The 26,597-nt window shown below is 34.2% G+C and overlaps 1 protein-coding gene across 1 annotated transcript; it reads left to right on the top strand.

Annotated features, from left to right (window-relative positions):
- The first annotated feature begins 950 nt into the window (after positions 1-950).
- LOC308081086 (uncharacterized protein) lies at positions 951-24,635 on the top strand. The gene is made up of 4 exons (XM_080457484.1): positions 951-1,316; positions 13,122-13,208; positions 16,851-17,146; positions 23,705-24,635. The coding sequence occupies exons 1-4, from the start codon at positions 1,028-1,030 to the stop codon at positions 24,356-24,358; spliced, it is 1,326 nt and encodes a 441-aa protein (XP_080313610.1). The 5' UTR covers positions 951-1,027; the 3' UTR covers positions 24,359-24,635.
- The last annotated feature ends 1,962 nt before the right edge of the window (positions 24,636-26,597 follow it).

Below are 26,597 nucleotides of genomic sequence, written 5' to 3'. Positions count from 1 at the left end.
TAATCCCGTCTGTGGCCGAACACCATTTCCCCTCCTCGTTTACTTTCTGTTTACATTGACTGTAATTCCGGCTTTCACCGGATGCGCCCCATCAATATAGCTCATCGGGAACGATCCGTCAGAATCGGCCACAGACGGGACTAAAACACTTCTTAATTGTAAAATATGGACTAATACATTCCATAAATACTTCATAAACCTATTTAACATTTGGGGCAAGCGGGTAAGCACCTTATATTCAGCATTTGTACATATTTGGAGAAATACGGGCTTTACTGGTGACATTTCAGGGAAATCTGGGGGGGTGGAGCTAATCCTCTCATCTCATTTAAAAAAAAAAAGATCAATAAAATACATTTACGTAGTGTTGATCTAAGGATAAGACTACCTGTGATCCTAGTTTACTGAGGCTCCCAATAATATACAATAATTATGCAAACATCAAATGCATAGACAGACATAGTAATCTATAGGATTATAAGTAAACCAATAACCTATCATCAGTCTAAACAATATAATATAAAATAAAATAATAATCTTTACATTGAAACACATACAAACTATAGGATACCAGATCTACAAATGAACCTGTTTCTGTCTACATAACATGCTATACATGACAAGATATGAAAGATGAACTGAGACACATTCTTGTTTATATTGTTTATTTATAAGTCTCTCTGTATTCTATATGTATTTATCTTTATTTATGTATACGTCTCTGTATTCTATATGTATGTATATGTTTATATTTATTTATTTATAAGTCTCTCTGTATTCTATATGTATTTATGTTTATATTGTTTATGTATAATTCTCTCTGTATAAAAGACTACATAATAAATATTCACTCCTCTTCCACCAGGGGGCGAAAAACACAGCGGTGCCTTGATCCTTTGTGCGGAAGTAGATCCGGTTGATCCGGAAGTAAAACAGTTTGACGTCGCTGCTGTTGTTGCTCGTGTCGTGTAGTTGTGTAGTTGTTGTGTGTGGTTGTGTAGCTGTGTGGTGTGTATCTGTGGTCCAGATGTGTCCTAAAGGAGGTCAAATGTGTCAAATGGAGTCTGTACGGCTGTCCATAAATGAACACATGACGTCAGTGGTGGGAGAGGACATATTGTGTGTTTTGGAAAAACAAAGTGACGCTTGTTGTGTGAAGCTTGTCAGAGTGTTTGTGTTGGAGCGCCTCAGTGCGGCTGCAGAGTGGATGTGCAACCTCTTCCAGAGAGAGATAGAGACACTAGAAACTCTACTGGATCACCAGAGCAAACTACTGGACATGGCCTTTAATGTGGACACACAACTACACACTGCAGGTATGTCTGTTACATGTACACATGACACACAACTACACACTGCAGGTATGTCTGTTACATGTACACATGACACACAACTACACACTGCAGGTATGTCTGTTACATGTACACATGACACACAACTACACACTGCAGGTATGTCTGTTACATGTACACATGACACACAACTACACACTGCAGGTATGTCTGTTACATGTACACATGACACACAACTACACACTGCAGGTATGTCTGTTACATGTACACATGACACACAACTACACACTGCAGCTATGTCTGTTACATGTACACATGACACACAACTACACACTGCAGGTATGTCTGTTACATGTACACATGACACACAACTACACACTGCAGCTATGTCTGCTACATGTACACATGACACACAACTACACACTGCAGCTATGTCTGTTACATGTACACATGACACACAACTACACACTGCAGGTATGTCTGTTACATGTACACATGACACACAACTACACACTGCAGGTATGTCTGTTACATGTACACATGACACACAACTACACACTGCAGGTATGTCTGTTACATACACATGACACACAACTACACACTGCAGGTATGTCTGTTACATGTACACCATGACACACAACTACACACTGTCTGTTACAAACTGTGGAATTCCCTACATAATTATCTACATTGCGTGACTATACTTTAGTTCAAAATAAATAATCATCAAGTGACTTACCTAACTTTTGTATCCCACTTCTGACACCAACCAAGGGTCTCCATAACTAAGGGTGGTGAGTGAGATAATGTGTACCGATTCGTGTGATTTTTGGATAAAATCTGTAGGAGTGAAAATGTTTTGCAAAAATCGGCCTCCTGGGGGCGCTATAACAGGCCCATGTTAAAAAAAATGGGTCAGAGGTTCTGCTCTGGCATCCAGGGAGTATTTGTGTGCACAGTTTTGACGCGATGGGGCCATTAGCTGTTCACACACGGACGGACGGACGGACAGACGGGGTGCAAAACATAGTGTCGGGCATGCCTTCAGCCTGGCGGAGACAACAATAAGACCATTACTAGGTCAAAATTAACCAACAAACTGTACTATAAAAATGATCAAATATTACCTAAGAAAGAGGCACAAATTGTGAAAATAGCTTATCTACATTTTCACAATAGTGGAACCGAGTCAAACTAAATGTAATGCCTACAATTCCAATTGCTTGTCAGGGTGGCGGGTCCCCAGTTTAAATATGATTATTTTGGGGGGGTCCCCAGTTTAAATATGATTTATTTGGCGGGTCCCCAGTTTAAATATGATTATTTTGGGAGGTCCCCAGTTCAAATGTGATTATTGTGGAGGGTCCCCAGTTAAAATATTATTGTGGAGGGTCCCCAGTTAAAATATTATTGTGGAGGGTCCCCAGTTAAAATATTATTGTGGAGGGTCCCCAGTTAAAATATTGTGGAGGGTCCCCAGTTAAAATATTATTGTGGAGGGTCCCCAGTTAAAATATTGTGGGGGGTCCCCAGTTAAAATATTATTTTGGGGGGTCCCCAGTTCAAATATAATTATTTTGGGGGGTCCCCAGTTCAAATATAATTATTTTGGGGGGGTCCCCAGTTCAAATATGTTTATTTTGGGGGGGGTCCCCAGTTCAAATATAATTATTTTGGGGGGTCCCCAGTTCAAATATGATTATTTTGGGGGGTCCCCTGTTCAAATATGATTATTTGGGGGGGGGGGGTTTCCCCAGTTCAAATATAATTATGTTGGGGGGTCCCCAGTTCAAATATAATTATTTTGGGGGGTCCCCAGTTCAAATATGATTATTTTGGGGGGGGTCCCCAGTTCAAATATCATTATTTTGGGGGGTCACGGCCTGGGGGAACCCTTGCTCTAACTGACACACTAGAAACTCTGTTGGAGACACAAAGTAAACTGCTGGACGTGACTTTTAATGTGGACACACTAATGCTACTAACTTATAAGTACCGAAGCTACTTATGAGATAAGCTACTCATTGCTAAAGCTGCTAGCTGAACTACATTTCCCAGCAGGCTGTGGGGTTGGCTTTAAATAGTTTCAGCGTGTAGCTGGTAGCTTTGATCAAAGCTGCAGCAGTCAGTGTCACGTCAACATAAAATAACATAACATGAGAGTGTTATTGTCTCCACCAGGCCAAAAGGTATGGCCGAGACGAGATGTTTTGCAAATCTCTGGCACCGTTGGCTTGATGGCAGCGAAACTATGCACATACACTCCATGGATGTCAGAGCAGAACCTCTGCCTCTTGGCAGTACTCCTACAGATTTTGTCCAAAAATCCTGCAAATCGGTACACAGTATCTCTATAGTCATTAAACAAAACGGGTCTTTCAGATTTTCATATTCCATCCTGATTGGCTTAGATTGGCTTTCAAGTTTGCAGGAGTGCTCTGTTTTGAACAAAATGCCTCAAATCACAAACACAGCGTGCAATTTCTGTGAAACGCACGTTCCCACTATATATTATTATTATTGTATTAAACATTATTACATATTATTATTATTGTATTAAACATTATTATATATTATTATTGTATTAAACATTATTATATATTATTATCATATTAAACATTATTATATATTATTATTATTGTATTAAACATTATTATATATTATTATTGTATTAAACATTATTATATATTATTATTATTGTATTAAAAATTATTATATATTATTATTGTATTAACAATTATTATATATTATTATTGTATTAAACATTATTATATAGAATTATTGTATTAAACATTATTATATATTATTATTGTATTAAACATTATTATATATTATTATTGTATTAAACATTATTATATATTATTATTATTGTATTAAAAATTATTATATATTATTATTGTATTAACAATTATTATATATTATTATTGTATTAAACATTATTATATAGAATTATTGTATTAAACATTATTATATATTATTATTGTATTAAACATTATTATATATTATTATTGTATTAAACATTATTATATATTATTATTATTGTATTAAACATTATTATATATTATTATTGTATTACAAATTATTATATATTATTATTGTATTAACAATTATTATATATTATTATTGTATTAAACATTATTATATAGAATTATTGTATTAAACATTATTATATATTATTATTGTATTAAACATTATTATATATTATTGTATAAAACATTATTATATATTATTATTGTATAAAACATTATTATATATTATTATTGTATTAAACATTATTATATATTATTATTGTATTAAACATTATTGTGGGATCGCTAAAGCGATCACACTACTGTTATTGTCAACACCGTTTTTTGGCCCCTAACTAGTCCTTCATACTTTTAGCTACAAACTCCGTTCCAACTCTTCAACGTTCGGCCTACTCAGGACATGTCGGCTACCATTTGAATTTTTGAAATAATTTGTACTTTTAGAGATATTTCACTTTTTACTTCTAAAAAACTCCCATTCATTTCAATGGAGAAATTCATACTTTTAGATAGAAACTCCGTTCCAACTCTATAACGTTCAGCCTACTTAGGACATATTGGCTACCATTAGAATTTTTGGAAATAATTTGTACTTTTAGAGATATTTCACTTTTTAAATAGTAAAAATACTTAAAAGTTGATAAAAAGAGTAAAAATACTTAAAAGTTGTAAAAATTAGTAAAAGCTACTTTAAAGTAAATAAAGTGACTAAAAATACTTTAAAGTAAATACCTTGAGTAAAAATACTTAAGAGTACTTATATTGAGTAAAAATACTTAAAAGTACTCAAAATGAGTAAAAATACTTAAAAGTTGAAAAAAAGAGTAAAAATACTTAAAAGTTGTAAAAATTAGTAAAAGCTACTTTAAAGTAAATAAAGTGACTAAAAATACTTTAAAGTAAGTACCTTGATTAAAAATACTTAAGAGTACTTATACTAAGTAAAAATACTTAAAAGTACTCAACATGAGTAAAAATACTTAAAAGTTGAAAAAAATAGTAAAAATACTTAAAAGTTGTACAAATTAGTAAAAAATACTTTAAAGTAAATAAAGTGACTAAAAATAATTTAAAGTAAATACCCTTTAGAACCTTTCAAACCTTTAGAACCTCTTAAACCTTTAGAACCTCTTAAACCTTTCAAACCTTTCAAACCTTTAGAACCTTTCAAACCTTTAGAACCTCTTAAACCTTTCAAACCTTTAGAACCTCTTAAACCTTTCAAACCTTTCAAACCTTTCAAACCTTTCAAACCTTTCAAACCTTTAGAACCATTCAAAGCTTTAGAACCTTTAGAACCTTTCAAACCTTTAGAACCTCTTAAACCTTTCAAACCTCTTAAACCTTTCAAACCTTTAGAACCTTTCAAAACTTTAGAACCTTTAAAACCTTTAAACCTTTCAAACCTTTAACTCTACTAACACTATCAATACTCAATACCATCAACATTCTTAGCGATCCCACACTGTTTCTTCAGGAACAGTACCTTCTAGTTATATATTATTATTGTATTAACAATTATTATATATTATTATTGTATTAAACATTATTGTGGGATCGCTAAAGCGATCACACTAATGTTATTGCCACTATTTATATACTATATTCCGCCCGTTTTTTGACGGCTAACTAGTCCTTCATACTTTTAGCTACAAACTCCGTTCCAACTCTTCAACGTTCGGCCTACTCAGGACATATCGGCTACCATTTGAATTTTTGAAATCATTTGTACTTTTAGAGATATTTCACTTTTTACTTCTAAAAAACTCCCATTCATTTCAATGGAGAAATTCATACTTTTAGCTAGAAACTCCGTTCCAACTCTATAACGTTCAGCCTACTTAGGACATATTGGCTACCATTAGAATTTTTGAAATAATTTGTACTTTTAGAGATATTTCACTTTTTAAATAGTAAAAATACTTAAAAGTTGATAAAAAGAGTAAAAATACTTAAAAGTTGTAAAAATTAGTAAAAGCTACTTTAAAGTAAATAAAGTGACAAAAAATACTTTAAAGTAAATACCTTGAGTAAAAATACTTAAGAGTACTTATATTGAGTAAAAATACTTAAAAGTACTCAAAATGAGTAAAAATACTTAAAAGTTGAAAAAAATAGTAAAAATACTTAAAAGTTGAAAAAAATAGTAAAAATACTTAAAAGTTGATAAAAAGAGTAAAAATACTTAAAAGTTGTAAAAATTAGTAAAAAATACTTTAAAGTAAATAAAGTGACTAAAAATAATTTAAAGTAAATACATTGAGTAAAAATACTTAAGAGTACTTATATTGAGTAAAAATACTTAAAAGTACTCAAAATAACAATACAAATACTTTAACACCTTTCAAACCTTTCAAACCTTTCAATCCTTCAAACCTTTAGAACCTTTAGAACCTTTAGAACCTTTAGAACCTTTCAAACCTTTAGAACCTTTAGAACCTTTCAAACCTTTAGAACCTTTAGAACCTTTCAAACCTTTAGAACCTTTCAAACCTTTCAAACCATTCAAACCTTTAGAAACTTTAGAACCTTTCAAACCTTTAGAACCTTTAGAACCTTTAGAACCTTTAGAACCTTTAGAACCTTTCAAACCTTTAGAACCTTTCAAACCATTCAAACCTTTCAAACCTTTCAAACCTTTCGAACCTTTCAAACCCTTCAAACCGTTCAAACCTTTCAAACCTTTCAAACCTATAACACTACTAACACTATCAATACTCAATACCAGCAACATTCTTAGCGATCCCACACTGTTTCTTCAGGAACAGTACCTTCTAGTTATATATTATTATTGTATAAAACATTATTATATATTATTATTGTATTAAACATTATTATATATTATTATTGTATTAAACATTATTATATATTATTATTGTATTAACAATTATTGTGGGATCGCTAAAGCGATCACACTACTGTTATCTTCACCGTTTTTGGGACAGTTTTTTGGCCCCTAACTAGTCCTTCATACTTTTAGCTACAAACTCCGTTCCAACTCTTCAACGTTCGGCCTACTCAGGACATGTCGGCTACCATTTGAATTTTTGAAATAATTTGTACTTTTAGAGATATTTCACTTTTTACTGCTAAAAAAATCCCATTCATTTCAATGGGGAAATTCATACTTTTAGCTAGAAACTCCGTTCCAACTCTATAACGTTCAGCCTACTTAGGACATATTGGCTACCATTTGAATTTTTGAAATAATTTGTACTTTTAGAGATATTTCACTTTTTACTGCTAAAAAAATCCCATTCATTTCAATGGGGCAATCCTATTTAGCTACAGTGGAGCCTAGCAACTGCTTATTAGACCCTAGCAACACCATATTAGACCATAGCAACCACCTATCATACCCTAGCAACCACCGATTAGACCCTAGCAACCACCTTTCTAACCTAGCAACCACCTGTTTTACCCTAGCAACCACCAATTAGACCCTAGCAACCACCTATTAGAACCTAGCAACCGGCTATCAGAACCTAGCAACCACAGTTTTACCCTAGAAAACTACATTTTACACTATTCAACACCGACAAACCTTTAGAACCGTAGACCTTTAAAACCTTTAGAACCTTTCAAACCTTTCGAACCTTTCGAACCTTTCGAACCTTTCGAACCTTTCAAACCTTTCAAACCTTTAGAACCTTTCAAACCTTTCAGACCTTTCAAACCTTTCAAACCTTTCAGACCTTTCAAACCTTTCAAACCTTTCAAACCTTTCAAACCTTTCGAACCTTTCAAACCTTTCAAACCTTTAGAACCTTTCAAACCTTTGGAACCTCTTAAACCTTTAGAACCTTTCAAACCTTTCAAACCTTTCAAACCTTTCAAACCTTTCGAACCTTTCGAACCTTTCAAACCTTTCAAACCTTTAGAACCTTTCAAACCTTTCAGACCTTTCAAACCTTTCAAACCTTTCAAACCTTTCAGACCTTTCAAACCTTTCAAACCTTTCAAACCTTTCAAACCTTTCGAACCTTTCAAACCTTTCAAACCTTTCAAACCTTTAGAACCTTTCAAACCTTTGGAACCTCTTAAACCTTTAGAACCTCTTAAACCTTTAGAACCTTTCAAACCTTTCAAACCTTTCAAACCTTTAGAACCTTTCAAACCTTTAGAACCTTTCAAACCTTTCAAACCTTTCAAACCTTTAGAACCTTTCAAACCTTTCAGACCTTTCAAACCTTTCAAACCTTTCAAACCTTTCAGACCTTTCAAACCTTTCAAACCTTTCAAACCTTTCAAACCTTTCGAACCTTTCGAACCTTTCAAACCTTTCAAACCTTTAGAACCTTTCAAACCTTTGGAACCTCTTAAACCTTTAGAACCTTTCAAACCTTTCAAACCTTTCAAACCTTTCAAACCTTTAGAACCTTTCAAACCTTTAGAACCTTTCAAACCTTTCAAACCTTTCAGACCTTTCAAACCTTTCAAACCTTTCAAACCTTTCAGACCTTTCAAACCTTTCAAACCTTTCGAACCTTTCAAACCTTTCAAACCTTTAGAACCTTTCAAACCTTTGGAACCTCTTAAACCTTTAGAACCTTTCAAACCTTTCAAACCTTTCAAACCTTTCAAACCTTTCAAACCTTTAGAACCTTTCAAACTTTTAGAACTTTAAACCTTTCAAACCTTTAACACTACTAACAATATCAATACCCAATACCATCAACATTCTTAGCGATCCCACACTGTTTCTTCAGGAACAGTACTTTCTAGTTATATATTATTATTGTATTAAACATTATTATATAGAATTATTGTATTAAACATTATTATATATTATTATTGTATTAAACATTATTATATATTATTATTGTATTAAACATTATTATATATTATTGTATTATATTATTATTGTATTAAACATTATTATATATTATTATTGTATAAAACATTATTGTGGGATCGCTAAAGCGATCACACTACTGTTATTGTCAACACCGTTTTTTGGCCCCTAACTAGTCCTTCATACTTTTAGCTACAAACTCCGTTCCAACTCTTCAACGTTCGGCCTACTCAGGACATGTCGGCTACCATTTGAATTTTTGAAATAATTTGTACTTTTAGAGATATTTCACTTTTTACTTCTAAAAAACTCCCATTCATTTCAATGGAGAAATTCATACTTTTAGATAGAAACTCCGTTCCAACTCTATAACGTTCAGCCTACTTAGGACATATTGGCTACCATTAGAATTTTTTGAAATAATTTGTACTTTTAGAGATATTTCACTTTTTAAATAGTAAAAATACTTAAAAGTTGATAAAAAGAGTAAAAATACTTAAAAGTTGTAAAAATTAGTAAAAAATACTTTAAAGTAAATAAAGTGACTAAAAATAATTTAAAGTAAATACCCTTTAGAACCTTTCAAACCTTTAGAACCTCTTAAACCTTTAGAACCTCTTAAACCTTTCAAACCTTTCAAACCTTTCAAACCTTTCAAACCTTTAGAACCTCTTAAACCTTTCAAACCTTTAGAACCTCTTAAACCTTTCAAACCTTTCAAACCTTTCAAACCTTTCAAACCTTTCAAACCTTTAGAACCATTCAAAGCTTTAGAACCTTTAGAACCTTTAGAACCTTTAGAACCTTTCAAACCTTTAGAACCTCTTAAACCTTTCAAACCTTTCAAACCTTTCAAACCTCTTAAACCTTTCAAACCTTTAGAACCTTTCAAAACTTTAGAACCTTTAAAACCTTTAAAACCTTTAAAACCTTTAAACCTTTCAAACCTTTAACTCTACTAACACTATCAATACTCAATACCATCAACATTCTTAGCGATCCCACACTGTTTCTTCAGGAACAGTACCTTCTAGTTATATATTATTATTGTATTAAACATTATTATATATTATTATTGTATTAAACATTATTATATATTATTATTGTATTAAACATTATTATATATTATTATTGTATTAAACATTATTGTGGGATCGCTAAAGCGATCACACTACTGTTATTGTCAACACCGTTTTTTGACGGCTAACTAGTCCTTCATACTTTTAGCTACAAACTCCGTTCCAACTCTTCAACGTTCGGCCTACTCAGGACATGTCGGCTACCATTTGAATTTTTGAAATAATTTGTACTTTTAGAGATATTTCACTTTTTACTTCTAAAAAACTCCCATTCATTTCAATGGAGAAATTCATACTTTTAGATAGAAACTCCGTTCCAACTCTATAACGTTCAGCCTACTTAGGACATATTGGCTACCATTAGAATTTTTTGAAATAATTTGTACTTTTAGAGATATTTCACTTTTTAAATAGTAAAAATACTTAAAAGTTGATAAAAAGAGTAAAAATACTTAAAAGTTGTAAAAATTAGTAAAAGCTACTTTAAAGTAAATACCTTGAGTAAAAATACTTAAGAGTACTTATATTGAGTAAAAATACTTAAGAGTACTTATATTGAGTAAAAATACTTAAAAGTACTCAAAATGAGTAAAAATACTTAAAAGTTGTAAAAAATAGTAAAAATACTTAAAAGTTGATAAAAAGAGTAAAAATACTTAAAAGTTGTAAAAATTAGAAAAAAATACTTTAAAGTAAATAAAGTGACTAAAAATAATTTAAAGTAAATACCCTTTAGAACCTTTCAAACCTTTAGAACCTCTTAAACCTTTAGAACCTCTTAAACCTTTCAAACCTTTAGAACCTTTCAAACCTTTAGAACCTCTTAAACCTTTCAAACCTTTCAAACCTTTAGAACCTTTGGAACCTTTAGAACCTTTAAAACCTTTCAAACTTTTAGAACCTTTCAAACCTTTAGAACCTTTCAAACCTTTAGAACCTTTCAAACCCTTCAAACCTTTCAAACCTTTAGAACCTTTCAACCCTTTAGAACCTTTCAAACCTTTAGAACCTTTCAAACCTTTAGAACCTTTCAAACCTTCAACACTACTAACACTATCAATACTCAATACCAGCAACATTCTTAGCGATCCCACACTGTTTCTTCAGGAACAGTACCTTCTAGTTGTGGGATCGCTAAAGCGATCACACTACTGTTATCTTCAACACTGTTTTTTGACGGCTAACTAGTCCTTCATACTTTTAGCTACAAACTCCGTTCCAACTCTTCAACGTTCGGCCTACTCAGGACATGTCGGCTACCATTTGAATTTTTGAAATAATTTGTACTTTTAGAGATATTTCACTTTTTACTTCTAAAAAACTCCCATTCATTTCAATGGAGAAATTCATACTTTTAGATAGAAACTCCGTTCCAACTCTATAACGTTCAGCCTACTTAGGACATATTGGCTACCATTAGAATTTTTTGAAATAATTTGTACTTTTAGAGATATTTCACTTTTTAAATAGTAAAAATACTTAAAAGTTGATAAAAAGAGTAAAAATACTTAAAAGTTGTAAAAATTAGTAAAAGCTACTTTAAAGTAAATAAAGTGACTAAAAATACTTTAAAGTAAATACCTTGAGTAAAAATACTTAAAAGTTGTAAAAATTAGTAAAAGCTACTTTAAAGTAAATAAAGTGACTAAAAATACTTTAAAGTAAATACCTTGAGTAAAAATACTTAAGAGTACTTATAATGAGTAAAAATACTTAAAAGTACTCAAAATGAGTAAAAATACTTAAAAGTTGAATTTTTTTTTAAAAATACTTAAAAGTTGATAAAAAGAGTAAAAATACTTAAAAGTTGTAAAAATTAGTAAAAGCTACTTTAAAGTAAATAAAGTGACTAAAAATACTTTAAAGTAAGTACCTTGATTAAAAATACTTAAGAGTACTTATACTGAGTAAAAATACTTAAAAGTACTCAACATGAGTAAAAATACTTAAAAGTTGAAAAAAATAGTAAAAATACTTAAAAGTTGAAAAAAATAGTAAAAATACTTAAAAGTTGTAAAAATTTGTAAAAAATACTTTAAAGTAAATAAAGTGACTAAAAATAATTTAAAGTAAATACCCTTTAGAACCTCTTAAACCTTTAGAACCTCTCAAACCTTTCAAACCTTTCAAACCTTTCAAACCTTTCAAACCTTTCAAACCTTTCAAACCTTTAGAACCTTTCAAACCTTTAGAACCTCTTAAACCTTTCAAACCTTTAGAACCTCTTAAACCTTTCAAACCTTTCAAACCTTTCAAACCTTTCAAACCTTTAGAACCATTCAAAGCTTTAGAACCTTTAGAACCTTTCAAACCTTTAGAACCTCTTAAACCTTTCAAACCTTTCAAACCTCTTAAACCTTTCAAACCTTTAGAACCTTTCAAAACTTTAGAACCTTTAAAACCTTTAAAACCTTTAAAACCTTTAAACCTTTCAAACCTTTAACTCTACTAACTTAGCGATCCCACACTGTTTCTTCAGGAACAGTACCTTCTAGTTATATATTATTATTGTATTAAACATTATTATATATTATTATTGTATTACACATTATTATATATTATTATTGTATTACACATTATTATATATTATTATTGTATTAAACATTATTATATATTATTATTGTATTAAACATTATTATATATTATTATTGTATTAAACATTATTATATATTATTATTGTATTAAACATTATTATATATTATTGTATTATATTATTATCGTATTAAACATTATTATATATTATTATTGTATTAAACATTATTATATATTATTATTGTATTAAACATTATTATATATTATTATTGTATTAAACATTATTATATATTATTATTGTATTAAACATTATTATATATTATTATTGTATTAAACATTATTATACATTATTATTGTATTAAACATTATTATACATTATTATTGTATTAAACAGGATCCGGTGCACCAGTGAAGATGATTGGTCCAGAAGCAGCCAAGACTCTTTCTATTAAACAGGAACCTGAAGACCAGCTGGACACCAGTAAGTTTACTCATGACTAGATGTATTGATTTATTACCGTGATTAGCAACCATCAGGGGATCAATAAATATATAATAGGTAAATATTCTGTGACTGCTGCAAAAGGTAAGAAAAAAGAAATATCACTGGCAGAGTTAAGATATCTTTACATAACATTTTTCAATTCCCATTTCTGCTAAGCAACAAGCTTTAATTATGTTTAGGGGATTTGTATTTATGTTGGGATAAATCTGCTGGTTACCTATTTTTGGGACCTCCCAGAACAGTACGCCAGCCAGTTAATGTCCGATTTTCATAATATTTGAGTTGTTTTATAGGTTTTAAAATACACTGAGTTGATTTATTACACTTCTAAAGCAGCCAGAAGAATATTTGTCTGACTTTGGGTTGGGGTCTTTAACCCCTGGGGACACCCCAGACTGACCTCTATGCCTACAGTATCTCAGTCATCATTCCAACACAATAAGAAAACTGTTCCGCCCGCTCACTGGTTTCTGTTCTGATTAACCCTTTAAGACCCAGAACGCATCTGTGTCACTTTAGAAAAAATTGTAGATCTACAAGCTCATAGCGCGCCACAGAGTGCCGCGCTATGAGCTTGTAGATCTGCTATTTTTGAAAATAATGTCGTGAAAATGTGTGCCATTCTTGGAATATATATTAAAAAATTTCACTCAAATCTGTGCTTCTGGGGGGGTCCCTGGAACAACATATTTTGAGATTTGGGTCCTTGACATAAAAAAGGTTGAGAACCACTGCTATATATATATATATATATATATATATATATATATATATATATATATATATATATATATGTAGCAACATACGTTTTTTTCTCCAAAAAAATTGAAGACATTAGTAGAATCCCCAGAAGCAAAGATTTGAGTTAAAAATTATATGTAGATTCAAAGATTTGCAAAAAATTTCACGATTTTTCAAAAAGAGCAGATCTACGAGCTTGTAGATCTGCTATTTTTGAATAGCCAAAGAAATCTAAGAATGACTCTTGATTCTTTCCTGGTCTTAATGGGTTAAAAAAAGAAAAAAACAAGGGTTCAAATATGGCCAAAATATGTAGCAGCATCCTTGTTAATTCCTTCCATGTGTTTAATTTCAGACATCCTGGTATAGAATATAAACCAAGCTAAAAACCCTTGAAGGTGAAGCTACCTGGTAGGACTGTCCAGGTGTTGCCTGCCACTCCCCACATCCCAAACCTTCATTGAATAAGATTTTAAAAAATAAGACTCGCCCCTATTTTTTCTGTTCGACCACTCTCCCCTATCGGTTCTTGTATTTGTTTTACTGAGGTTAAGGTTAGGAATATGTTTATGGTTAGTCATAGTTTTACTGAGGTTAAGGTTAGGAATATGTTTATGGTTAGTCATAGTTTTACTGAGGTTAAGGTTAGGAATATGTTTATGGTTAGTCATAGTTTTACTGAGGTTAAGGTTAGGAATAAGGTTAGGTTTAGACATAGTTTTACTGAGGTTACGTTTAGGAATAAGGTTAGGTTTAGACGTAGTTTTACTGAGGTTACGTTTAGGAATAAGGTTAGGTTTAGACATAGTTTTACTGAGGTTAGGTTTAGGAATAAGGTTAGGTTTAGACATAGTTTTACTGAGGTTAAGGTTAGGAATAAGGTTAGGTTTAGACATAGTTTTACTGAGGTTAAGGTTAGGAATAAGGTTAGGTTTAGACATAGTTTTACTGAGGTTACGTTTAGGAATAAGGTTAGGTTTAGACATAGTTTTACTGAGGTTACGTTTAGGAATAAGGTTAGGTTTAGAAATAGTTTTACTGAGGTTACGTTTAGGAATAAGGTTAGGTTTAGACATAGTTTTACTGAGGTTAAGGTTAGGAATAAGGTTAGGTTTAGACATAGTTTTACTGAGGTTACGTTTAGGAATAAGGTTAGGTTTAGACATAGTTTTACTGAGGTTACGTTTAGGAATAAGGTTAGGTTTAGACATAGTTTTACTGAGGTTACGTTTAGGAATAAGGTTAGGTTTAGACATAGTTTTACTGAGGTTACGTTTAGGAATAAGGTTAGGTTTAGACATAGTTTTACTGAGGTTAAGTTTAGGAATAAAGTTAGGTTTAGGCATAGTTTTACTGAGGTTACGTTTAGGAATAAGGTTAGGTTTAGGTAGTTTATTGAGGTTAGGTTTAGGTATAGTTTTACTGAGGGTACGTTTAGGTGAAACCTGGTGGCGACCGTTCCGAGGTCGCCCGATTAGACCCGGGGCGAGCGTTCTTGTATTCGTCAAGAGCTAACGCTCTGAACCCTTGCTATCTTCTCTGCAAATGCTTTGGTGGAGAGACTGTGCAAACACTACAAGGGAGAACATTCCAGATGACAATGATGATGAATAGATCACCCAACGTATTTCTGAAATTACTTCATCAACACCTGTGAACCAGAACTGTCTTTAACGCTATAAATATTCTGAGAATACTAATAAACCTTCAAAATGACACTTTCTGAGTTGGACCATCAGTGGCATACATGCTAAAGTGTGTCTACAAGGCATCCAATGGTGAGGAGGGATGGTTCACTGAAATCAGTAAAAGACACTTCCAGGAGCTTTGAAAGTACAATAAACTAGAAAACAGGTCTCCGCCAGGCTGGGTTGCCTAACCAGGGCCCACAAACTTTGGAAAGCATGCATAGCATATTGGAATAGAATCTGACAAATCTGATACACGATACGCCAGAGATAATGTGTACCGACTCTGGCCCAAATGGCCAGGGCCTACAGGGCATAGCAGTGGCGGCCATTTTGTGGTGTTACCACAGATAGAAAGCCTGCTCATTATTCGGACCACAAAATGGCCGCCACTGCAATGCCTATATGGGAAGTAGTGCTATGATCCAAGGATTTATTATGCAACCTACGGTTCAAGAGTTACAGGCCAAAACGTGAAGCGGCCTGTTATAGCGCCACCACAAGGCCGAAAAATCTGGGCCAGAGGTTCTTCTTTGGGGTACTGGCAGTGTGTGTGTGCAAAGTTTCACACTGATCGGTCCAGCGGTGCCAGAGACTTAACTGACACACGGACAGACACACGGACAGACACGCGGACAGACACACGGACAGACACATGGACAGACACACGGACAGACACATGGACAGACACGCGGACAGACAGACACGCGGACAGACACACGGACAGACACACGGACAGACACACGGACAGACACATGGACAGACACGCGGACAGACACACGGACAGACAAATATTCTCTGTGACCTCCGTCCTCAGGGAGATCGCCTCATCACACACACGGGGGTGTCGTAGTAGAGGAAAATAAATTGTCAGCTTGCGGTAATGCATTGCCCAGCTGTGGCCTGTTGAATGAGGCTTGTTTTTGCCGTAAAGCAAGAGGAACAGAGATAAAGCCATTTCCACCCAGGAAACAAACGGGAAGTAAACACGCTTTTATTATTTTAAATGACGTAAATTCCGGGTCTGTCGTCATCAGGCAGTGAAAGCATCATTCATAGGGTAGATAACAGCGCCATCTGATGGAAAATCACTGAAAACACAAATGTCGTCTTGCACCGTGGCATAATTTGACGAGAAATCTCGCAGTCAAAAAGTCAATAGGTTAATGTTTTGTGTCTTTCGTTTTAGACTACCTGCACCCCCCCTCTGCCAGCGAAGAGTTGGTTTGTCCCGGTCCCAGTCCGGCCCTGCACCCCCGCCCCTCCGTCAGCGAAGAGTTGGTTTGTCCCGGTCCCAGTCTGGTCCAGGAGGGGGAGGCGGAGGGGGCGGAGCCTCTACAGAGGCCACAGGAGGGCGCCGGTGGCTCCTCGTTCATGGCAGGGAAGAGTGAGGAGGAGGAGGAGGAAGAAGAAGATGAAGATGACGATGACGATGATGAAGAAGACACAGAGCCTCTGGCCAGCACCTCAGCTGAACTCATGCAGGTAGAATCTGCATTTTATAAGACCTGAGGCCATTCTTAAACAAAAATCTAAATCCTAATCCTAAAAAAGTCACACATTTTCAAAAATAGCAGATCTACAAGCTCATAGTGCGGCACTCGGTGCCGCGCTATGAGCTTGTAGATCTGCTATTTTTGAATAGCCAAAGAAATCTAAAGTGACACAGATGCGTTCCAGGTCTTAATGGGTTAAGGCCACGTTTACACGCCAACGATCGGAACAGAAAACCACAAGGTGCCGTTGCGTTGTCACTTTTTTATTCTTTAAAAAAAAACGCCATCTCCGTCAATTCAAAAACGATTTTCTTCAGAAAATTCCACAAGAGGGCGCTGTAACACAACTTAGAAATGATTCCTTGACTCTGAGAGAAGGAACGGACGGTTGTGACGTTAACCCCAAAAAACGTCACCTCCGTCTCCACTCCTATGTTATTTTTTTGTAGAAAAACACATCCAGCTCGGCTTTCTTCTTTTTATGGTGAAAACGAGCCTTATTCAACGGCCGATAGCAACAAAATGGCCGATCGCTGTAAAATGTTTTTGTTCCGGTGGATAGAGGAGACCCTCCCCCGCCCCACAGACACTTTGTTTACCTCTGTGTGCACGTCGTGGCTTCCGCGGCGCTCCAAAGATGGTCAAAATAAGGTAAAAAACGCTGGCAGCAGCGGATGAATTAATTAAATAATACCTGGTGAACCAGTGAATGAATGTGATGAATGTTTGAATGAATGAATGTTTTCACGAGTTTTTAAACTTTTAAACTTTTTTTGTTTATCTCAACTAGGAGATAACGCTATTCAAAAAGTTGCTGCTCCATTCACTAAAAAATATTTTTTTTTTTACCATGTATTTTTGAGTGAAACATGCCATCTTCAAACAACAGATGTCAACGAGGTCACAATGACCTCGTTGACATTTGTTAAACCACACCTGAAAACCCTCAGTGATTAGCAACCATCAGGGGATCAGTCATACTGGAGATAACTGTTCTGTGACTACTTGAAAAGGTAAGATAATCCTGGCACTGGGCAAACACAGACAGAGATAAGTCTGTCAGTGAGGTAATACCAACACAAAAAATAACTTTGTGGCAGCCTTGAACGGCTGGACTGGAGTGACATCTCCCTCTGTAATGATATTTAAACTGGTTACAATATGTTTTTTTTAACTAAAGTTGACGAAGTCCTGGATTCCTTCACCACAAGGGGGCAGTGTAGGAAGGGGATAGTAGTTTCCTTGCGGGCGATAACTGTAGAAACCTAGTGAAGAGTAGAGACCAGTTGTTGAAGCAATCACTAAAGTCTGGCCTGACCATAGATAGACAGAAATGTTATAAATCAGGTAAAGCATGTTTTAAGGAAGAACAAAGCAACATTTTACATCAGTGTTATTGAGAGTGCCAAGAGAAATGGGAGAAAGGTTTGGCAATATATTAATAAACTACTAGGCAGACAGAATAGACAAAACAGTAATGATCTACAACTAAATATTGATGGTGAAGGATCCATACATGCTAGCATGGAAGTTCAATGATTTTCTTTTTGAGATTACACAACTTTTTAAACCCTCCAAGTTTCTTTCCAGCCTTATTAATTAGTGAACAACCTGTTGGTTTTAATTAGTGAACAAAGGTATTATATTAATATTATATTATATAATAATCACTAGAGAGGATGTGAGGTGTTTATTATATTATATAATAATCACCAGAGAGGATGTGAGGTGTTTATTATATTATATAATACTATTATATTATATAATAATCACTAGAGGGGATGTGAGGTGTTTATTATATTATATAATAATATTATATTATATAATAATCACTAGAGGGGATGTGAGGTGTTTATTATATTATATAATAATCACTAGAGGGGATGTGAGGTGTTTATTATATTATATAATAATATTATATTATATAATAATCACCAGAGAGGATGTGAGGTGTTTATTATATTATATAATAATCACTAGAGAGGATGTGAGGTGTTAATTATATTATATAATAATATTATATTATATAATAATCTCTAGAGAGGATGTGAGGTGTTTATTATATTATATAATAATCTCTAGAGAGGATGTGAGGTGTTTATTATATTATATAATAATATTATATTATATAATAATCACTAGAGGGGATGTGAGGTGTTTATTATATTATATAATAATCACTAGAGGGGATGTGAGGTGTTTATTATATTATATAATAATTATATTATATAATAATCACCAGAGAGGATGTGAGGTGTTTATTATATTATATAATAATCACTAGAGAGGATGTGAGGTGTTTATTATATTATATAATAATATTATATTATATAATAATCTCTAGAGAGGATGTGAGGTGTTTATTATATTATATAATAATCTCTAGAGAGGATGTGAGGTGTTTATTATATTATATAATACTATTATATTATATAATAATCACTAGAGAGGATGTGAGGTGTTTATTATATTACATAATACTATTATATTATATAATAATCTCTAGAGAGGATGTGAGGTGTTTATTATATTATATAATACTATTATATTATATAATAATCACTAGAGAGGATGTGAGGTGTTTATTATATTACATAATACTATTATATTATATAATAATCACTAGAGAGGATGTGAGGTGTTTATTATATTATATAATAATATTATATTATATAATAATCACCAGAGAGGATTTGAGGTGTTTATTATATTATATAATAATATTATATTATATAATAATCACTAGAGAGGATGTGAGGTGTTTATTATATAATAATATTATATTATATAATAATCACCAGAGAGGATGTGAGGTGTTTATTATATTATATAATAATATTATATTATATAATAATCTCTAGAGAGGATGTGAGGTGTTTATTATATTATATAATAATCACTAGAGAGGATGTGAGGTGTTTATTATATTATATAATAATATTATATTATATAATAATCACTAGAGAGGATGTGAGGTGTTTATTATATTATATAATAATCACCAGAGAGGATGTGAGGTGTTTATTATATCATATAATACTATTATATTATATAATAATCACTAGAGAGGATGTGAGGTGTTTATTATATTATATAATAATATTATATTATATAATAATCACCAGAGAGGATGTGAGGTGTTTATTATATTATATAATAATATTATATTATATAATAATCACCAGAGAGGATGTGAGGTGTTTATTATATTATATAATAATTTTATATTATATAATAATCACCAGAGAGGATGTGAGGTGTTTGTTATATTATATAATAATATTATATTATATAATAATCACCAGAGAGGATGTGAGGTGTTTATTATATTATATAATAATCACTAGAGAGGATGTGAGGTGTTTATTATATTATATAATAATCACTAGAGGGGATGTGAGGTGTTTATTATATTATATAATAATCACTAGAGGGGATGTGAGGTGTTTATTATATTATATAATAATATTATATTATATAATAATCACCAGAGAGGATGTGAGGTGTTTATTATATTATATAATAATATTATATTATATAATAATCACCAGAGAGGATGTGAGGTGTTTATTATATTATATAATAATCACTAGAGAGGATGTGAGGTGTTTATTATATTATATAATAATATTATATTATATAATAATCTTTAGAGAGGATGTGAGGTGTTTATTATATTGTATAATAATATTATATTATATAATAATCACCAGAGAGGATGTGAGGTGTTTATTATATTATATAATAATATTATATTATATAATAATCACCAGAGAGGATGTGAGGTGTTTATTATATTATATAATAATATTATATTATATAATAATCTCTAGAGAGGATGTGAGGTGTTTATTATATTATATAATAATATTATATTATATAATAATCACCAGAGAGGATGTGAGGTGTTTATTATATTATATAATAATATTATATTATATAATAATCACCAGAGAGGATGTGAGGTGTTTATTATATTATATAATAATATTATATTATATAATAATCACTAGAGAGGATGTGAGGTGTTTATTATATTATATAATAATCACCAGAGAGGATGTGAGGTGTTTATTATATTATATAATACTATTATATTATTTAATAATCACTAGAGAGGGTGTGAGGTGTTTATTATATTATATAATACTATTATATTATATAATAATCACTAGAGGGGATGTGAGGTGTTTATTATATTATATAATAATCACTAGAGGGGATGTGAGGTGTTTATTATATTATATAATAATCACTAGAGGGGATGTGAGGTGTTTGTTATATTATATAATAATATTATATTATATAATAATCACCAGAGAGGATGTGAGGTGTTTATTATATTATATAATAATATTATATTATATAATAATCACCAGAGAGGATGTGAGGTGTTTATTATATTATATAATAATATTATATTATATAATAATCTCTAGAGAGGATGTGAGGTGTTTATTATATTATATAATAATATTATATTATATAATAATCACCAGAGAGGATGTGAGGTGTTTATTATATTATATAATAATATTATATTATATAATAATCACCAGAGAGGATGTGAGGTGTTTATTATATTATATAATAATATTATATTATATAATAATCACCAGAGAGGATGTGAGGTGTTTATTATATTATATAATAATATTATATTATATAATAATCACTAGAGAGGATGTGAGGTGTTTATTATATTATATAATAATCACCAGAGAGGATGTGAGGTGTTTATTATATTATATAATACTATTATATTATTTAATAATCACTAGAGAGGGTGTGAGGTGTTTATTATATTATATAATACTATTATATTATATAATAATCACTAGAGGGGATGTGAGGTGTTTATTATATTATATAATAATCACTAGAGGGGATGTGAGGTGTTTGTTATATTATATAATAATATTATATTATATAATAATCGCCAGAGAGGATGTGAGGTGTTTATTATATTATATAATAATATTATATTATATAATAATCACCAGAGAGGATGTGAGGTGTTTATTATATTCTATAATATTATATTATATAATAATCACCAGAGGGGATTGTGAGGTTCAGTCTAGACTCACAGCCTTTGAGCCAAATTCCTTCAGTTGAAGGAAGAGCCATTTGTAACATTCTACCCACTGACATAAGAGAGAGTCCATCCTTTACATCTTTTAAGGTCCAACTAAAAGGATGGATCATGGACCATCAAATATGTTTTAAATAGGTTAAAATGTAGGTTTTCCTAGTTTTCTTGAGTGTCTTGTGTTTTAGCCCAAATCTAGGCCTTTTTTACTGTTGTTTTTTCTCTTCAGTTTGTACCCTTTAGCCTTTAAAGTGATGTTTATATGAGCTCTTTTGTGTAATGTTGCTTGTTTTCTGTAAGGGGACTACAGACAGAAATTAGCATTATTGCTAAATCCGGTGTATTTACACAGCATTTTATGTGTGGTGTTCATTAATATGTGCTGCCGATCTACAAGCTCACAACACCTCGCAGTGCGAGGTGTTGTGAGCTTGTAGATCGGCTATTTTGTCAGGGTTGGGGGTCCCCAGTTCAGATATGAATATTTTGTGGCAGCTGTAAGTAACTGAGTCACACTGCTTCAGCCACTGTTTTTCATCTCCTGCCTACACACAGTTTTTCTGTTCAAAGTTGGGCCTTGGGGGGGGGGGGCACGGTGGTGCAGTCGGTAGCGCTGTCGCCTCACAGCTAGAAGGTCCTGGGTTCGATTCCCGCAGGGGAAGCTGTTGGGCGCTGGGGGCGTGTTCTCTCCTCCGCATCATCAGTGCCCATACCCTAGGTGGGGTTGGCGAAAGGGCCTTTCTGTGTGGAGTTTGCATGTTCTCCCCGTGTCTCCTAGGGTAGGTAGGATAAGGATAATTCCTTTTAACAGGACGTTCATGAAAGTCCTTGCGGGCTTGTTTCCAATGAGGGCCTGTGAGCAATTAGGGGTTAAGAGTCTTGCTCAGGGACAAATTTAATTTCATCGACACATATGCTGGCGTGGCCTGGATTCGTACCTGGGGCAACCAGGGCCTCTGGCTCCCTAGGCGGGCTCACTAACCACTCAGCTATGGCTGCCCCTTAGGTACCCTCACAAAAACATGCAGTAATCCTGGTCTCTATACTGCCTCCCCCTGGTCAGCCGGGGCGCCTGATGGAGGGGAAAGGAACTGGTTGGAATAACGTGTTCCTTCCACGCGCTACGTCCAACCAGGGAAACTCTCCCCTGTCAGGTGACAAGAAGGTCAGTTGGCTCTCATGCAATGAAGGAAGCATGAGCTCGGCCCTGGCCTCCCTAGGGTGGCAGAGGGAGTGTAGTGCCCAGGATTACATGGACAATTGGCACTGGGTGTAAAAAATGGGGTTACAAAATCCTGGGATAAAAATTAAAAACATTTAAAAAAAAAGTTTGGCCTTGGAAAATGTTGTCTTTTTACGGATGTAAATCAGAGATTCTTCATTAATGAGGACCAACTGTATGAAGATAGGTTGTGGTTGAAGTGCTCCTTTAACTGTTGCGCCCCCTACTTGCAGGACGGTGGAACGGCGCCGCCTCCCGTTGACGTGCAGCTGATCTCCTCCGACAGCGAGGAGTGGGAGGAGAGCGGCCGGGACGACGCCCTGTCTGCGTTCAACACCCTGAAACCACACAAGTCTCACCACGCCGAGGGCCAGCGCTGGTTCATCTGCCCCGTCTGTGGCAAGAGCTTCAACCGCAACGACAACCTGAAGATACACATGAGGATCCACACCGGAGACAAACCCTTCAGCTGCCCCGTCTGCGGAAAGAGCTTCACCCTCAACGAGAACATGAAGACGCACATGCGGATCCACACCAACGAGAAGCCCTTCAGTTGTACCCTTTGCGACAAAAGCTTTGTTCAGAAGATCAAGCTGAAGCTGCACATGACCGCCCACACGGGCGAGAAACCCTTCTATTGCGCGGTTTGCAACAAGAGCTTCAATCGGACAGAGAACCTGAAGACGCACATGTTGACGCACACGGGGGAGAAACCCTACGGTTGTTCACTCTGCGACCAAAGATTCAGTCAGAATAGTACCCTGAAGAGGCACATGAGGGTGCACACCGGGGAGAAACCCTTTTCCTGTACGCTTTGCGAACAGAGTTTTACTGTGAATCATCATCTGAAGAGGCACATGTTGACTCACGCAGCAGAAAAGCCTTAACTCTTTGAACAAAGCTTCAGTTTAACCCATTAAGACCGGGAACACATCTGTGTGATTTTTTTGATTTATTTGGCTATTCAAAAAAATAGCAGATCTACAAGCTCATAGCGCAGCACTCAAAAATCATGAACTAATGTTCATGATGGCAAATCTTTGTATATATATATATATATATATATAATTTTTTTAAAGCGTACATTTGTAACTCAAATCTTTGCTTCTGGCGGATTCTACAACAGTTTTTTGGGTGAAAAAAACGTATGTTGCTATAATAATATCAGTGGTTCTCAAACTTTTTCATGTCAAGGACCCCCAAGATGACATGTATTTGGCCGCGGACCCCCATCTAAAAATATGTTGTTCCATGGACTCCCAGAAGCAAAGATTTTAGTTAAAAATGTTCTCTTTAAATACATATAATAAATATTCAAAGATTTGCACACATTTTCACGATTTTTCAAAAAATATCAGATCTACAAGCTCATAGCGTGGCACTCGGTGCCGCGCTTGTAGATCTGCTATTTTTTAATAACCAAATAAAGCTTAAAATGACACACAGATGCGTTCCCGGTCTTAATGGGTTAAAAACACAGGAGAACTCATGCAGAGGAAGGAGAACTTTAGTCGTATTTTGTGGCAAAAGCTTTGGTCAGAAAATGTAACTCTTAAAGGGGGTTTAAGTGATATTTCTTTGATAAAATACATTTTGCAACATGCTTTCAGTCGCTTGTTTAAAAGTCTTCTTTCAATTATCATGATGCCGTTTTATTTTTTGGTGCAAATAATGGTCCCATAACATGTTTTATTTAACTCTTTAACTGCCAGAGTCATAGTGTAATAGTGTGACACTGCTGCCAGCGAAAACGAGCTGGAATATTAATAATCATGGAATATTATCCGTGACCTCCGTCCTCACAGAGATCAGCTCATTACACACACGGGGGTGTCGTAGTAGAGGAGGAAAAATAATAATCTGCTCGGGGTTAATCCATTGCACAGCCTGTGGCCAGTTGAATGAGGCTTGTTTTTGCCGTAAAGCAGGAAGATGTCACACAGGGACAGAGATAAAGCCATTTCCTCACAGGAAATAAACCAGTCATTTCCGGGTCTGTCGTCATCAGGCAGTGAAAGCATCATTCATAGGTTAGATAACAGCGCCACCTGGTGGAAAACCACCGAAAACACAAATCTCGTCATTCTTTTTATTTATTTATTGTTATTATTATTTTTTTAATTTAGAGTAGCAAATATTTTTTTACATTATTGATATATATATATATATATATATTTAAAGCGAACATATTTAACTCAAATGTTTTCTTCTGGAGGGTTCCTAGAACAACATATTCTGAGATGGGGGGGGTGTGGGGGGGGTGGCAGACATGAAATAGTTTAGTTCCACGGACCCCCCCCCCAGAACCAAAGATTTGACTTAAAAATGTCATTTTAAAAACGTATCCTTCTACACCTGACATCATCTTCTACACCTGACATCATCTTCTACACCTGACATCATCTTCTACACCTGACATCATCACAGCTTGTTTTAGCAGATATTCGCTGATTGGCTTGTCGTTAGACCCACCCCCACCCCCACCTCCGACTCTCATTGGACGGTACTCTTTGTATGGAAGATCTCCTATAGGCTCACATTTCAACACCAGATTCTGTAGATGTGGGATTCTCAGAGAGTGGGCGGGGTCTATGGCCTGGAACCAGGCTAGACTCACCTGCCAGTGAGGAGCCCCCACCAGGAGGACGTAGAGCCTTCGTCCTACTCCTCCCGCCCAACACTCCCCGCTGACAGGTGCCCCCCCAGCCCGTAGGAGTATGTGCAATGACCGATATCCTCCTCCTCCTCCTCCTCCTCCTCTTCCTCCTCCTCCTCCTCTTCCTCCTCCTCTTCCTCCTCCTCTTCCTCCTCCTCCTCCTCTTCCTCCTCCTCTTCCTCCTCCTCACCAGAACACGGGTCAGTTGGTGTAGACGCTGTGTAGACGCTGTGTAGACGCTGTGTAGACGCTGTGTAGACGCTGTGTAGACGCTGTGTAGACGCTGTGTAGACGCTGTAGACGCTGTGTAGACGCTGTGTAGACGCTGTGTAGACGCTGTGTAGACGCTGTGTAGACGCTGTGTGTAGACGCTGTGTAGACGCTGTGTAGACGCTGTGTAGACGCTGTGTAGACGCTGTGTAGACGCTGTGTAGACGCTGTGTAGACGCTGTAGACGCTGTGTAGACGCT

This window comes from Gymnoscopelus braueri, assembly GCF_963280865.1.
Source record: "Gymnoscopelus braueri genome assembly, contig: SCAFFOLD_55, whole genome shotgun sequence".
NCBI classification, from domain to species: Eukaryota; Metazoa; Chordata; class Actinopteri; order Myctophiformes; family Myctophidae; genus Gymnoscopelus; species Gymnoscopelus braueri.
The sequence above is the reverse complement of the archived record's forward strand: the minus strand, read 5'-3'. Positions and strand labels throughout refer to the sequence as shown.